The sequence below is a fragment of the Chanodichthys erythropterus genome, chromosome 21, assembly GCF_024489055.1.
Source record: "Chanodichthys erythropterus isolate Z2021 chromosome 21, ASM2448905v1, whole genome shotgun sequence".
Lineage (NCBI taxonomy): Eukaryota > Metazoa > Chordata > Actinopteri > Cypriniformes > Xenocyprididae > Chanodichthys > Chanodichthys erythropterus.
Genome location: NC_090241.1, coordinates 29,651,748 through 29,666,558, shown reverse-complemented (window position 1 = coordinate 29,666,558; position 14,811 = coordinate 29,651,748). Strand labels below are relative to the sequence as shown.

Genomic DNA, 14,811 nt, shown 5'->3' with positions numbered 1-14,811 from the left:
CTTCCATGAACTGTAAAACGGTCAGAACTAGTAGACACACACAGTTATGAATGCCGTGCGCCGATTCAGGGGCGGCAATTGCTTGAATGGTGGGTTCATTATTATTCTTAATGAAAAACACAACAACTACAAAAACACAACTAATCCTTTGCAGGTTCCCTAGTAGCACTGGGTTTAAAATCCAAAAATCTAATGAATTTAATGGAAAGGGTAATGAATGAAATCTGTCTCTCGCTGCTGATCTGTGCTGCGACTCTCATTCGGCTCACGCTGCTTTGAGCAGATGCATTCAGTTTTTAATTGCAGTTTTCTAATTGAACTAAATGATTTTTATTACAAACCCGATTCCAAAAAAGTCGGGACACTGTACAAATTGTGAATAAAAAAGGAATGCAATAATTTACAAATCTCATAAACTTATATTTTATTCACAATAGAATATAGATAACATATCAAATGTTGAAAGTGAGACATTTTGAAATGTCATGCCAAATATTGGCTCATTTTGGATTTCATGAGAGCTACACATTCCAAAAAAGTTGGGACAGGTAGCAATAAGAGGCCGGAAAAGTATGTACATATAAGGAACAGCTGGAGGACCAGTTTGCAACTTATTAGGTCAATTGACAACATGATTGGGTATAAAAAGAGCCTCTCAGAGTGGCAGTGTCTCTCAGAAGTCAAGATGGGCAGAGGATCACCAATTCCCCCAATGCTGCAGCAAAAAATAGTGGAGCAATATCAGAAAGGAGTTTCTCAGAGAAAAATTGCAAAGAGTTTGAAGTTATCATCATCTACAGTGCATAATATCATCCAAATATTCAGAGAATCTGGAACAATCTCTGTGCGTAAGGGTCAAGACCGGAAAACCATACTGATCTTCGGGCCCATAGACGGCACTGCATCACATACAGGAATGCTACTGTAATGGAAATCACAACATGGGCTCAGGAATACTTCCAGAAAACATAGTTGGTGAACACAATCCACCGTGCCATTCGCTGTTGCCGGCTAAAACTCTATAAAAGAAAAAGAAAACCATATCTAAACATGATCCAGAAGCGCAGGCGTTTACTCTGGGCCAAGGCTCATTTAAAATGGACTGTGGCAAAGTGGAAAACTGTTCTGTGGTCAGATGAATCAAAATTTGAAGTTCTTTTTGGAAAACTGGGACGCCATGTCATCCGGACTAAAGAGGACAAGGACAACCCAAGTTGTTTTTGCGCTCAGTTCCGAAGCCTGCTTCTCTGATGGTATGGGGTTGCATGAGTGCGTGTGGCATGGGCAGCTTACACATTTGGAAAGGCACCATCAATGCTGAAAGGTATATCCAAGTTCTAGAACAACATATGCTCCCATCCAGATGTTGTCTCTTTCAGGGAAGACCTTGCACTTTCCAACATGACAATGCCAGACCACATACTGCATCAATTACAACATCATGGCTGCGTAGAAGGAGGATCCGGGTACTGAAATGGCCAGCCATCAGTCCAGATCTTTCACCCATAGAAAACATTTGGCGCATCATAAAGAGGAAGATGCGACAAAGAAGACCTAAGACAGTTGAGCAGCTAGAAGCCTGTATTAGACAAGAATGGGACAACATTCCTGTTCCTAAACTTGAGCAACTTGTCTCCTCAGTCCCCAGACGTTTACGTTATAAAAAGAAGAGGGGATGCCACACAGTGGTAAACATGGCCTTGTCCCAACTTTTTAGAGATGTGTTGATGCCATGAAATTTAAAATCAACTTATTTTTCCCTTAAAATGATATATTTTCTCAGTTTTAACATTTGATATGTCATCTATGTTGTATTCTGAATAAAATATTGAAATTTGAAACTTCCACATCATTGCATTCTGTTTCTATTCACAATTTGTACAGTGTCCCAACTTTTTTGGAATCGGGTTTGTACTATAAAAAAATCAAAATGACAATGGGGGGCGGTGCCGTGGTGGGCAAGTGACGTAACCGGTGTTGTGGCAGAACACCAGTAACACCGTCAACACATACTATCGCAGCAAGCCTTGTGTGTGTTCATGGTGTGTGTGTTCAATACTCACTTCTGTGTGTGTGCACCTGGATGGGTGAATTGCAAATCACAAATTCTGAGTATGGGACACCATACTTGGCTACACATCACGTCACTATGGACTCCTTAGGGAGTCACAAACCCCCTGCTGAAGACTCATGAGCTAAACAGAATGCAATGTAATGGAACACCTCTGTTGCTACATCTCCAGGATCTCAAGATGTGTTGTAGTGCCCAGACTTGTCGGCAGTTATCTACAATGAAAGAGATTAATAAGACTTAAGACACTATAGCAGGCAGTGACTGTAGGGTGGCCTGACTGGCATTATGTGCCCATTAATTCAGTTAATTTGAACATTTTTATATGTTTATTTGTGTAATTTCACCTTTATTACAAAACTGTAAGCATGATGTCACTACCTGTAGCCATGGTCTTCTGGTTCCCAGCATTCCCTCATAATTCTAATCGATGGGCAGCTCTCATTGATTTGATGGACTTGGACAGCATTTTGTCTTTCTTCCCTCAAGTCTAATGAATGACTTACACCCATGTCTGTCAGTCGCCTTATTGGAGCGGCCTTACACACACAGTATGCATGGCAACAAGACAGTGTCCAGCCAGTTGAAGGAATTTTTTCTGATGAGTGCTGTCAGTCTTTTTTAGCCTTGGTCAAATTAGATTTGGATTTAGTTAAGGGATATAACTGCCACGGTTAAAGTCCAATTACTTTCTTTCACTCTACATGCCATCATGACTGCCTCATCTTTTTGCCTCTACATTTACATTTTTATTTCAATTTTGAGCCCAGTCACAGGTTGCACCAGCAAATCAAGAGCAACTTTGGGTATATGAAATTCAAATGAATATTTATCTATTTCTGGGACACTGAGGATCGCTGAAAAATGGAGCAGGACATTGCAATAAATAAGTGTCAATTTATACAAATAATAATGGCAGATGTCAAATTTGCTTTGACATTTCGGTTTTGGAAAATAAGATCTTGTCAGATTTACATCCAGTCACTGTGTGTTGTGTAATGAGGTTTTTGGATTTGTGTTGAAGGGACACTCTCACTGTATCCAACATTCAGAAATGCTTAAATTAGACTTAATTTTGGTCAATTGCAGACAGCTTGAAATCAAAATTGAAGTTTTGTGGATTTTAATCTGTGTCTGTTGGCTTTGAGGCCATCTATATATACGACTGTAAACCTAAGTTGACTTTTAAAAACTTTTAGCAGCTATACGCTTTGAAAAATGACCATTTTTGTTCAATTAAATGCTCTCAAAAATGATAATGCCCCTCTTGCTATGCTGTCAAGTATAAAACATTATGTCATATTTACACTATACCATTCAAAAGTTGGGATGGGCAAGATATTAATGTTTTTTTAAAGAAGTCTCTTATGCTCACCAAAGTGGCATTTATTTGACTAAAAATAAAAATAATAATATTGTGAAATACTATTACCATGTTACTCTAGTTTAATATATTTTAAAATGTAATTTATTTGTGTGATGCAAAGTTGAATTTTCAGCATCATTACTCCAGTCTTTAGTATCACATGATCCTTCAGAAATCTATGCTGATTTGATGCACAAGAAAAATTTCTTATTATTATCAATGCTGAAAACAGTTGTGCTGCTTAATATTTTAGATACTTGATACTTTTGATACTTTTTTCAGAATTTTTTGATGAATAGAAAGTTCAAAAGAACATTTGAAATAGAAATATTTTGTAACATTTTAAAATGTCACAAGTTAATGCATAAAAGTATACCTGTACACAGTATACATACTGCAAAAGGTAGTATGAGTAGTATGTGATTCTGAACTATCTACTTTCTATTTCTGCCATCTGTGTTGTACATTTTTTTTTTTTAAATGAATAGTATGTGTCATATGTCTCCTGCAGAGGGCAGTCATCACACTTGTGTCTCCAGATGTCCTGTATCTCTTCAGAGTGCAAGCTATATGTCAGAGAGACCAGCGCAGTGACTTCAGCCAAACACTTTTATTTAAAGGTTTGTTTGATTTTAAGTGGCTTTTTGTTCTTAAAAAATAAAAAATGACCAATTACTGCTGCTAACCAGATCGGCATAAGTCGTCATGAAACGTTGTGATAGTCTTTTCTTCACTATTGTGATGTATATCCGAGTTAAACAGCTTTTCGAACAAGAAAAAATGTACGGCGGGACTTGATTTTGTCCATCGGGAATTGATTGGATGCTTGTGGTTTGCTATTGCTTGCAATCTCATGTGAGTGACAGATAAGTACGCCAGTAAAGAGATGTCGCTGAAAGATGGAGAGGAAGTTATTTTGATTAAAGATTATGAAAGCTCATGGATTTTACAAGAGTAATGATGTTCACAGATAAATAATTTATAATAGATACTGCGCTATTCCATAATAAAACAAGGAATTGTCCATTTTGATTTCGTGGCGACTCTAATATTGATTGTCACACTGTGTTCAAGCAAACACCACAAGGATCTTCGAGGGGACAAGGATTGTGAAAACCGGAATGGTGGGTAACTGGTTTATTAATTTCTATATCTGTTTTTAGCTTGTCTACACATTGTAATTGTTCCTTTTCTCTTCCGCCCCGGTTCTAGCCTACGGTTTCCCCCGCCTCTTCTGCAGACATGGCCCCTATAAGCTCAGGCTCCTCTACCTGGACGTCCGCCGGCCTCCCCTTTTCATTTGTCTCCATGGCAACGGGAATGGGGCCTCCATCCAGTGGAGGACAAGCCACTGTAGCGTCTGTGGTGACCAGCACTCTGTTGGCAGGACTGGGTTTCAGTGGCAGTGTGATTTCTTCCCTCCCAGGATCCTTTTGGCCAACCCACTCTACAAACTCAGGCCCCACGCCCACTCAGCATCCAGCCACTCCCACTGCTGAAAGCACCCCATCTGAGAGCAACGTCCCTGTCTCTGAGGACAGCACTGAAGCCAATAACAAACAGGAAGAAGACAGTGAAAGAGAGGAGAAGGAGAAAGAGGAGGAGGAGGAGGAGGAGGAGGAACGGGAAGAAGAGGAGAAGGAAAAAAAGGGGAAAGATGTGACCGTCAAGGACAAAAAGCAGGCCAAGACAGTGCCCCAAAAACCAACTGCCCCCATCCCCACTTCAAAACACAGGGAGCGGGGAGGAGAGAGGGTGGATGTTAACACTGAGAACTCTACATTGGCCCCTAGAATAGTGGAAGAACAGGTATCTCGTTCCACAGAGAAGCCTTCTGGTGAGAATTCATCAAAACCAACATGGCTGGAGGATAATGACACTGCAGACATGCAGCTTCCCTCAGGCTCAACAGAGACCACCAAACTCACCAATGAGGAGAAGGCGCACTGGCCATACTACATTCACACTGGTAGGTGAGCTGCAGACTTACAGTCTAAAGCTCTATGCAAAAGATAAAACCGTAATGAAGTACACATGGACAAAAGAAAATTAAGAAGTAGTGTCAAATCGTGTCCAAAAACTACAATTTACATTACTTTAATATGAATATGTGTTTGTAAATATATACATATGTAAATATATTTAACAAGTAAAATATAAAATATTTATAAAAATCATCTGTATGATATATTAAAATGTATAACATGCATAAGTATATCTAAATATTAAAATTTGTGTTAAAATATATTAGATACACTTCCGTTCAAACATTTGGGATACAAGTTTTTTTTTTTGTTTTTTTTTTAAGTTTTATTCAGTAAAGACACGTTAAACTGATCAAAAGTGATAGTAAAGACTTTTAAGTTATTACAAAAATTATATTTCAAATAAATCTTTACTTTTATCTTATATTAGAGAACGCAGTGTGGTCGGACTCGTGCATCGTGCTTGAACGGACAAAAACACACAAAAGTATGCCAAAATGCCTGTTTAGTCGAGTCTTAAATGAAATGAGTTAAATACATTCTTAAATGAACATAAAGAGTTGTGAGGAAATAGGATGCAGATCCGTGTCATGTGCGGCATGTCTTAAAGTGACAGCAGCCTAATAAACCTGCTACAGCCTGCCATTAATGTTAATCAAAGTACAAAAGAAAATCACTCACTGCTCTTAACTGAATAACCTTTGTGGCTTTAATAAAAATCAATAAAAATATTTCCTACATGTTAGATCAAAAATTGTAATTTAAACTACCTTTATGTTGTTTCTAAATTAATTTGGAGATTAAATGTGAAATCATTACAATATGAAAATATATTAAAATCTTTGTTTGGTGTGATTAATCACAATTAATTACAGAAAATGTGTAATTAATTAGGCTTTTTTTTTTTGTATTTGTTATCAAATAAATGCAGCCTTTGTGAGCATAAGAGACTTTAAAAAGCATAAGAGAGTAGTGAATGTAAATGTTATAAAAAGTGTATAAAATATGCATTAAAATATTATATATAAATATATATATATATATATATATATATAATATATATATATAATATATATATATATATATATAAATAAATGAAATCCAAAACTGAATAAAAAAGTTCTATTTTATAAATAAAGACTGTATATGGATTATTGTAATATATGTAATAAATGCCGATTAATATTTGTAATAAACTTTGCAAAGGAAGATGATATGTGTTGAATATGCATGACTGACATTTTTCAAGCATTTATAGAAGAATAGACTTTTTCCATCTATTATTGAAGCTCTGGTCTCCTTTGACCACCATGCAGAGAGAAACAGCATCTCCACTGTCACCCGAGACCCGGTGTCATCATCCAGCCGGATGGAGTGGATCATCCCCTTGATGGTGGTCTCTGCTCTCACTCTGCTCTGTCTCATCATGCTGTTGGCTGTCCTGGTCTACTGGAGGTAAGGTTCTGTGAACAACCACAGTTTATAAGGCAGGGGTGAATTAGCTATTGTCAAGCACATTGATCTTAGATCGAGACCTAGACCGAAATGATAAGTTCTCTTTATCTAGGTTCATAATCTTGTATCAACTTCTACATTCGTCCATCTAATTTTTTGGAGCTTTGGGTTTTTTTCTGAACAAATGCTGCACCTAATTAATATTCATGACAACATGTTTTATGTAGAGTAGATTTGTCTGGTCATGGTTGTGCCTGGTTTGTAAACAGCGTGAGGTCGTTCTGACCTCTGAATCCACCCCTCATCTTCCACTTTCTACTCCATCTACTGGCCTTTATAAACCTGGCTCAGCTCCCTGGAGACTCCGTGCCCCATCTGCCCGCCCTCTCCCGGACCGGTCTCAGCCCCATGGTAACCGAATTAAAATCCTCCTATGGAGCTTCCTGCCAAATACCACCATCCTCCTGTTCAGTCTTGTGTTTGTATGTGAGCTAAGAGGTTGCGGGCCCCCTAGGGACCATGAGTCTTGTGCGGAGGGACTCAGCTGTGCTCCAATCTGTGAAGCTGACTGGTTTGAGCGTATCATTTAGAATGTGAGCACACAACAGTAACATTACAATAAAAGATAAATATTAAAACCTTTTTATATTTTAAATGTATTGTATATTATATATGAGAATATATATATATATATATATATATATATATATATATATATATATATATATATATATATATATATATATATATATAGATAGATAGAGAGAGAGAGAGAGAGAGAGAGAGAGAGAGAGAGAGAGAGAGAGAGATGAGAATTTTAAAATGTTCTTTTTTTAAAAAAAATATGTTTTTTTGTGTGTGTGTGTGTGTTATATTACAGTACTGCATGCATGTTATTTTAGTTATATTGATATACTGTAGTAGGGATGTGCCCACAAATAATATACAAAATAATTTCCCAACTATATAATTGCGAGAGAACACAAAAGCATTAAAAATATTTTTTCTTCCATCTTATTTTTTTTTTCCCCATCATCATGTCCCTTCATTTCCTTTCCAAACATAGTATTAGGTTTTGTGCACATCCCTATATTATAGTATTTATTAATATTTTTAATTAGCTTTTATTTTATTTTATTTTTTATTTTTTCTGTTTTCATTTTAATTTTAGTTTAATTTTTGTAATTTAGTACTTAAATTTTTTTAATTTTTAATTTTTAATTAAGGCAATTTTTAATTTAGTTTACGTTTCGCGTAATATTCATATATTTTTTTATTTATGCTTTATTTCAATTTCCTTGTTTAAGTTTTAGTAATTTTAGTACTTTGATTTAAACCCATTTATTTCAGTTATTTGCCAAGGCAACATTTCTATTTTTTGAAGTTTTTCATCTACTATTTTATTTTATTTTATTTTATTTTATTTTATTTTATTTTATTTTATTTTATTTTATTTTATTTTATTTTATTTTATTTTATTTTATTTTATTTTATTTTATTTTATTTTATTTTATTTTATTTTATTTTGCAAAACTTTTTAATGGTTTTAGTTTTAAACTATAACAGCACTGGCCTTACCAGTGTCAAGCAACACAAATGTCAAGAACTTTTGCCTGCAAGTTACTGTACCAATTGCAAAGCCATTACGTCAGCCAACAAATCATTGGAACTTGAAAGGAAAGAAGATAATAGCAGTTTCATTTGATGGGTTTATAAGAGGTTGATCAGTGACAGTTAAAGTGAATGAAAGACTGAATTTGCACAATAATCAATCTGTTAAGCGAGTGGAAGGAAGACAAGTGACGAGACACAACTGTTCCCCCGAGAATGTGATGGCAAACGTCTTTGTCAAGACATCATTGTCAAATTTCAAGAACCTCAAGAACAAAGCTACAGAGCGAACAAAAACCATTCAAAAGATTTTTCATTCTCGTTTCTTATAACTGGAGTTTATGCAAGTGTTTTTACCAGAAAGTATGATATTATTTGCTTAAAATGAAGTTATGATGTTGCCAAGGCGATAGGCTAATGAGAGGTTTATGTAGGCAGGGTTCCATCTGGATGGCTCAGAGGCTTTCAGTCTGCTCAGACTCACAGATGCCCATTAAAGACCAAAGATGCTGCACTCATCTCCACGGTACATTTCTACACGTACGCATGAAATCGCCTATGAGTTAGAGCAGTTCCAGACTTGACGCAGATGGGGAGTGATAAGAGGTTATATTTATCTTTTTACCATTTGCCTATTTTGCATTCTCAAGGATTAGACCGCGGGGTCCAAAACTTCACTGAAGGACCCTTCTACACCATTAGTCTAACATCTCTAAACACACAAGAGATCGGCCGTCATAAAAAGGTCATTAGTGTGAGGTTCCTGTCCCCCCAGTCATCGTCTCTCCTCAGTCCCCCCAGCCCCCCTCCCTCATCAGAGCTCAGCGAGCATTCAGCCCCTCTTTTCTTTCTTTTTATCTCACCTCTCAAGGATGACTAGCATCTGCTCATTGCTCTGCATAAAGTACAGGTAGGGACATGCTTATACAAATGCTTTACTGGGATTTACATGAAGCAAGTCTTCAGTAATGGGGTGGGAGGGGTAATACCCTGTCTTTCTGCTCTGAAAATAAAATAAAAGATGGGGATTTTTAAATGATTGTTCGCAAGGCAGCAAGAGTTGCATGTGCAGAGTTTGGCTGGATATCGCTTAGCTCTTGTATATTATTTGGGTCCTAGAATGAGAGCTAGATGTTTGTGTGCGTTTTGGCTAATGCATTTTAATTATGGAAATGTGCCAATGATAGACTTTATTATGAATTATGAGTTGGTCTAAGTCAGTAAAAGTTGGTCGGGCTGATTCATAGATCTGATATTTGACCCATATTGTGATTCTCTGCATCAGTAGATAACCAACCATAACCACTTGGAGAATTAACAGAAGCGTGTTTACCGACTGCACATTTTCTGTTTTCAGATTATTATTTTTTATATATAGATTATATATATATATATATATATATATATATATATATATATATATATATATATATATATATATATATAGTGAAAATAAGTACTTAATAAATAAAATGTATTATTAATAATAATGTAAATATATTGTAAATTTTTGTGTAAAAATGTTTTTAATCTACAACAGCCTTGTACAAGGATATTGCACATTATATGTTTTCATATATTTTTAGAGTGAATTTTAAGTTACTGTTATTTTGTGGAAAGTAATAAATAAATAAATAAAAATAATGTAAATAGTTTAATAAAATTTGTGTAAAAATATTTTCAAAATCTACAGACAGCCTTGTACAAGGATTTTCTGTGTTAGAATGAATTTTAAGTTATTGTTATTTTGTGAACAAATATTTAAAAAAGGGTAAATAGTCAAATAAACTTTTTTTTTTATTTGTCAATATCTACTGATGACCTTGTACAAGTATATTACACATTAACAGTTTTCAAATATTTTAGTGAATTTAAAGTTATTTTGTGAAAAAATACTTAATAATAATAATAATTAATTAATAGAATATAAATAAATATACTGTGTAATTTTTTTTTTTTCAAAATTTACTGACAGCCTTGTACAAGAATATTGTACATTTTCTGTTTTCAAATATTTTAGAGTAAATGTATTGCTATTTTGTGAAATTAAATACTTAAAAAATAAATAAATATAAATGTAATTAGTCAAATGAACTATATATTATTTATAATATATATTTTCAAAATCTCCCCATAACCTTGTACAACTATTTTTAAGTTAAGTTATTTTTCAGTTTTATTTTTTAAGTTATTTTGTGAAAATAAATACTTAAATAATAAGTAATAATAATAAAAATAAAAATAAAGTAATTTTTTTTGTGTAAGAATGTTAGGATTAAGTTTTATGTCATGTATATGTAGAGTATATTTAGGCAGAATGCTCTGTATCCTCATTCTTTCTTAGTAATGGACTGATATCAGAGTTGTGACTAAAATTGTATTGAACAGAAACACAGGTCAAAACACCATGCGAACAAGATTCTGCGGCTTGTAAATTGTACATGGGTGTTAAGTGAACACATAACAGTAAATCTCAGAATTAAGAAGCTTAATAAAATCAACCTGATTACCTGCATTACTAACTGGGACCATTTCTGTTCATAGGAGATTCTTCCAGACTGCACATTTCTATATTGACGACAGGAACTCCCCCAGAGTGATCCGCGATGACAGTTTTCCCATCATATCTACAGCGGGTGAGTCACTAAACAAATATGTGACAACATAAGGTTTCAAAATGCAAGTACTTTTATTTTATGCCATTCATAGGAGTAAATCATTATCCAGTAAAAAAAGTGCCTCCAGAATTTGTTGCATAGACAGAATACAGAGTTCTTGATTTCATCACATGTTCCCTTTGCAGGGAAAGTAATCCCAGAATGGGAGTTTGTTGCCTATTGAGGGAGCAAAGCAGCTCACTAGGTTTTGAAACAAATATAATCTGAAGTAAATCATTAAGATATAAGCAAACACAGCAGCAGATTGAAATGACGCTTTATAAATGGTATATTTATGACCACCTGACAAGTAGGGATTGCAGGATGTTGTTTAATATGCATTATTTTAATATAGTAAAATAACTGATGAAATTGTATTGCAATCCAAACCTGTATGACTTACACTACCAGTCAAACGTAACACTAAAGATATTTATAATATTCTTTCAGAAACATTTGAAAATCTTACCGTTTGAACAGTAGTGTATTTTCTCCATGAATTACAAAAGGATATGTTTCATTGTATGCTAAATGTTCACAATGCTCTTAACAATACAATGAAAGAGGACAGAGATTTTAAAACACTCATGATCGCTGTGTGTGAGGAAAAATGTCTCTTTTGTGTTTCATTGCAAATTAAAGTCATTGATATGTAACTACATGAGGATGAGTAAATCATGACATAATTTACATTTTGGCTGTACTATTTCTTTTAATGATCAGAATTCCTATCTTGCAGTTTTCTCAGATGTTAGGTGGATGCATATTTTATGTTCTGTGTGTTACTGTTAGTCAGTGAATGAATAGAAAGTCTGATTGCTTAATTTGGGTAGTGTGTGATTTTCTAAAATTGCACGAACTGCTGTTGGTATTTCCACTCTTTTCTCTCAGTTTCTATCCTCTCTTCCTTTCTCATGTGACGCAGTCCAGCTCTTGACTGACAGGTCTATATAACTGTAAGCCAAAAGAAGTAAAGCTAGCCATTAATGTTTATGAGAACTCCGTTGGAGGTGATAGTTTAATGTCTCTGTCGTAATAGAGAACTCATCAACAATCCCTGTTAAACTTAAGAGGTCTGTGTGTGCATGTCTCAGTGATTTAATAAGACAGAATCTCTTCTGTTAATGTAATAGACACTGAATACAGAGTGGGGGTTGGATTGATGTGTGTTTGATCATCCTTCACAATGGTGAAGCAGTAAATGCTCCAGGGGATTCTGGTCTTTTTTAAATACGGTCCCAGCTGTGCGCTTCCCTGGGCAGTAATGAACCATACCTTTATATGGCCATACGTGACAATAGACAATCAGTCCAGACCCTTTCTTTGATAGATAACTGATGAGCTTTATATGACACAGATGTGACCAAATATCATCACTCAGGAAGTGAGGGCACAAAAGTAGGGCATATGGATTTTGCTTCAGTCTTTTGTCATTTGGAACAAGGATGTTTTATTTATTTATTTATTTATTGAAACTTATTTTCCAAAGGGGTTTGTTCCATAAAAGTGTCATTTTTAGATATTTTATAAGAATCTAGATATTTTGAAATATTCATTCAATGAAAAGGTCTTGAATTAATAGTTTAACTAATTAATGGAAAAAAATAGCATACGTTATTATATGGAGTCGCTAAACAATGTATGTGTTGCAAAATGTATGTCAATTTTTAGGTATATTATTAAAGTCCCCCTCTAGTGAAAATCAAGTTTTTAATGTTGTTTATATGTCTGGTGGTTTTTAACATCCTTTAAGACAAACCATGTGCAAATTCATAAAATCAACACTATTGCTGAATATTTTTTTCTTTAAAACTGCAGTGAACCAAAGATGGTCTCAAACCCGCTGATGTTTCTGATGTCACAAACTACCTAGTAACCAATCACATCAACGAGCCAGCAGGCTTTAGCATATCATTAACTATATAACGGCTCTAGAGCAAGGGAGTCGCAAGAGAAGGTTATCCCGGTATATTTTTCTGTTGATATGAAAAATCGTGTAGATTTAGCAATATGGCTGGTTTTGCATATTACAATGTTATGATGAACTAAATGCCTTTCTCCACTGACGTTTTGAGTTGTTCAAAGCGTTTCTAAGGGTAGTTGTTTGAAGGCAGCTGTCTGACTCATTAATTTCTCACATGTTATTAATGATGGTTTGTGTAACATTGGCAACACATTATTAGCTGTTTGATAACATCACGCAAAATGCTAATCATATTAATTACAGTTATGTGTCCGACGTTGTACAAAGCGATATTGTGCTGCGTTTACCTCAGTAAGTTGACCGAGTGGATCTCGTCTGAGCTTGTGCGAGTGAGTGGAGGCGGGGCTAATTAACATATTCATAGATCCGTGTATATTAAATGATGCAAGGGTGTAGTGTTACATTCAAGCTATTTTAAGGAATTAACCATATTTTTCACAGGAAAAAAATTGTTAAATATGTAATTTTGGTGATCAAAGATGAGTTTTGAGGGATAAAATTATTAAATACAGGGGGACTTTAAATATTTTGTGAAATATAATATTTCAGTATGTTTATTGGGAAAAAAGGTGTCAGTAAGATTTGTTTTGTAAAGCAATTAATACTTTTTTCAGCAAGTAAGCATTAAATTGATCAAAAGTGACAGTAAAGCATTTATAATTTTACAAAAGGTTTTTATTTTACATAAATATTGTTCTTTAGAACCTTCTATTCATCAAATAATCCTTAGTTAATAGTGAGTTAAGAGTAAGAATTGGACCCTAATCGAAAGTGTGACCATATGTAATTTTAATGCAGTTGTCATCAATTTATATTAAAATGTTTGGGTTTAAATGGGCAGATGTGGTATGATGCATGTACGGTTTGTGTTCCAGATGACCTGGAGGCTGTGCCAGTCAGGCAGTTCATCAAACACATCATGGAGCTGTACTCCAACAACCAGCATGGCTTTTCTCAGGAGTTCGATGTGAGTATGGTCTTTGTAGTTGGAACATGTGAGAATGTGTGTCTGTGCTCTGTACGTGTACCGTTGTTCCCAGTAGCACAGAGGCACAGATGGCTATGGGAAAAGGACTAATTAAAGAGAAGAGCCTCATTAAAATCACTCCTCTTGCTGGAGGAATCTATGCAGGAATGCAGGAAAGCTTGAGCCTGGTTCATGCCCACAGCAAACATTTACAAGATCAGAATCCAGTATGGACATTCAAAAGCAAGAACTGGGTCTCTTAAAAAAGATTTACTTAAAAAAAAAACTTTGACAATTACCAGTATCTGTGATACGGTAGGTATCAATTTGTTACAGAGGTGCTTTGTTTTACAGATATAAGAAAACGAAATCTTTCAAAAGGGAACTAAATCTGCATGGTAGATTAATGTCTGCTTCATTACAGCTCACTGGGGATCTAATTATTATACTGCTGTATAAAATTTATTTCAAATTGCATTGATGTGACAATAATTAAATGATTTGGACAAATGGGGCTATTTATGTAAATTCTAATCAAAGTGTGGCTAATTACTGGAATAATTAACTAATTATTTTGTAAATGAGTCTTAAATAATTTTCCAATAATATGGTCGACAAAAATCCAACAAAACAGAATTCCGACAGGACTGTTTTCAAAATTGATAAATGATATGCAATAATTGTCCTCATCTTTAAACCATCAAGTTATCATATT

The 14,811-nt window shown here is 34.8% G+C and overlaps 1 protein-coding gene across 2 annotated transcripts in view; it reads left to right on the top strand.

Annotated features, from left to right (window-relative positions):
• The window catches only part of ca16b (carbonic anhydrase XVI b), a 107,774-nt gene that overhangs the window by 81,168 nt on the left and 11,795 nt on the right, over window positions 1-14,811 (top strand). The window contains exons 10-15 of one of the 2 annotated variants that reach the window (XM_067373111.1): window positions 3,949-4,057; window positions 4,512-4,561; window positions 4,650-5,406; window positions 6,739-6,877; window positions 11,033-11,124; window positions 14,005-14,096. In XM_067373111.1, coding sequence (XP_067229212.1) covers window positions 3,949-4,057; window positions 4,512-4,561; window positions 4,650-5,406; window positions 6,739-6,877; window positions 11,033-11,124; window positions 14,005-14,096 — 1,239 coding nt within the window. Of the gene's footprint in view, window positions 1-3,948; window positions 4,058-4,511; window positions 4,562-4,649; window positions 5,407-6,711; window positions 6,878-11,032; window positions 11,125-14,004; window positions 14,097-14,811 lie in introns of both variants that reach the window. The other variant, XM_067373110.1, reaches the window with a different exon arrangement.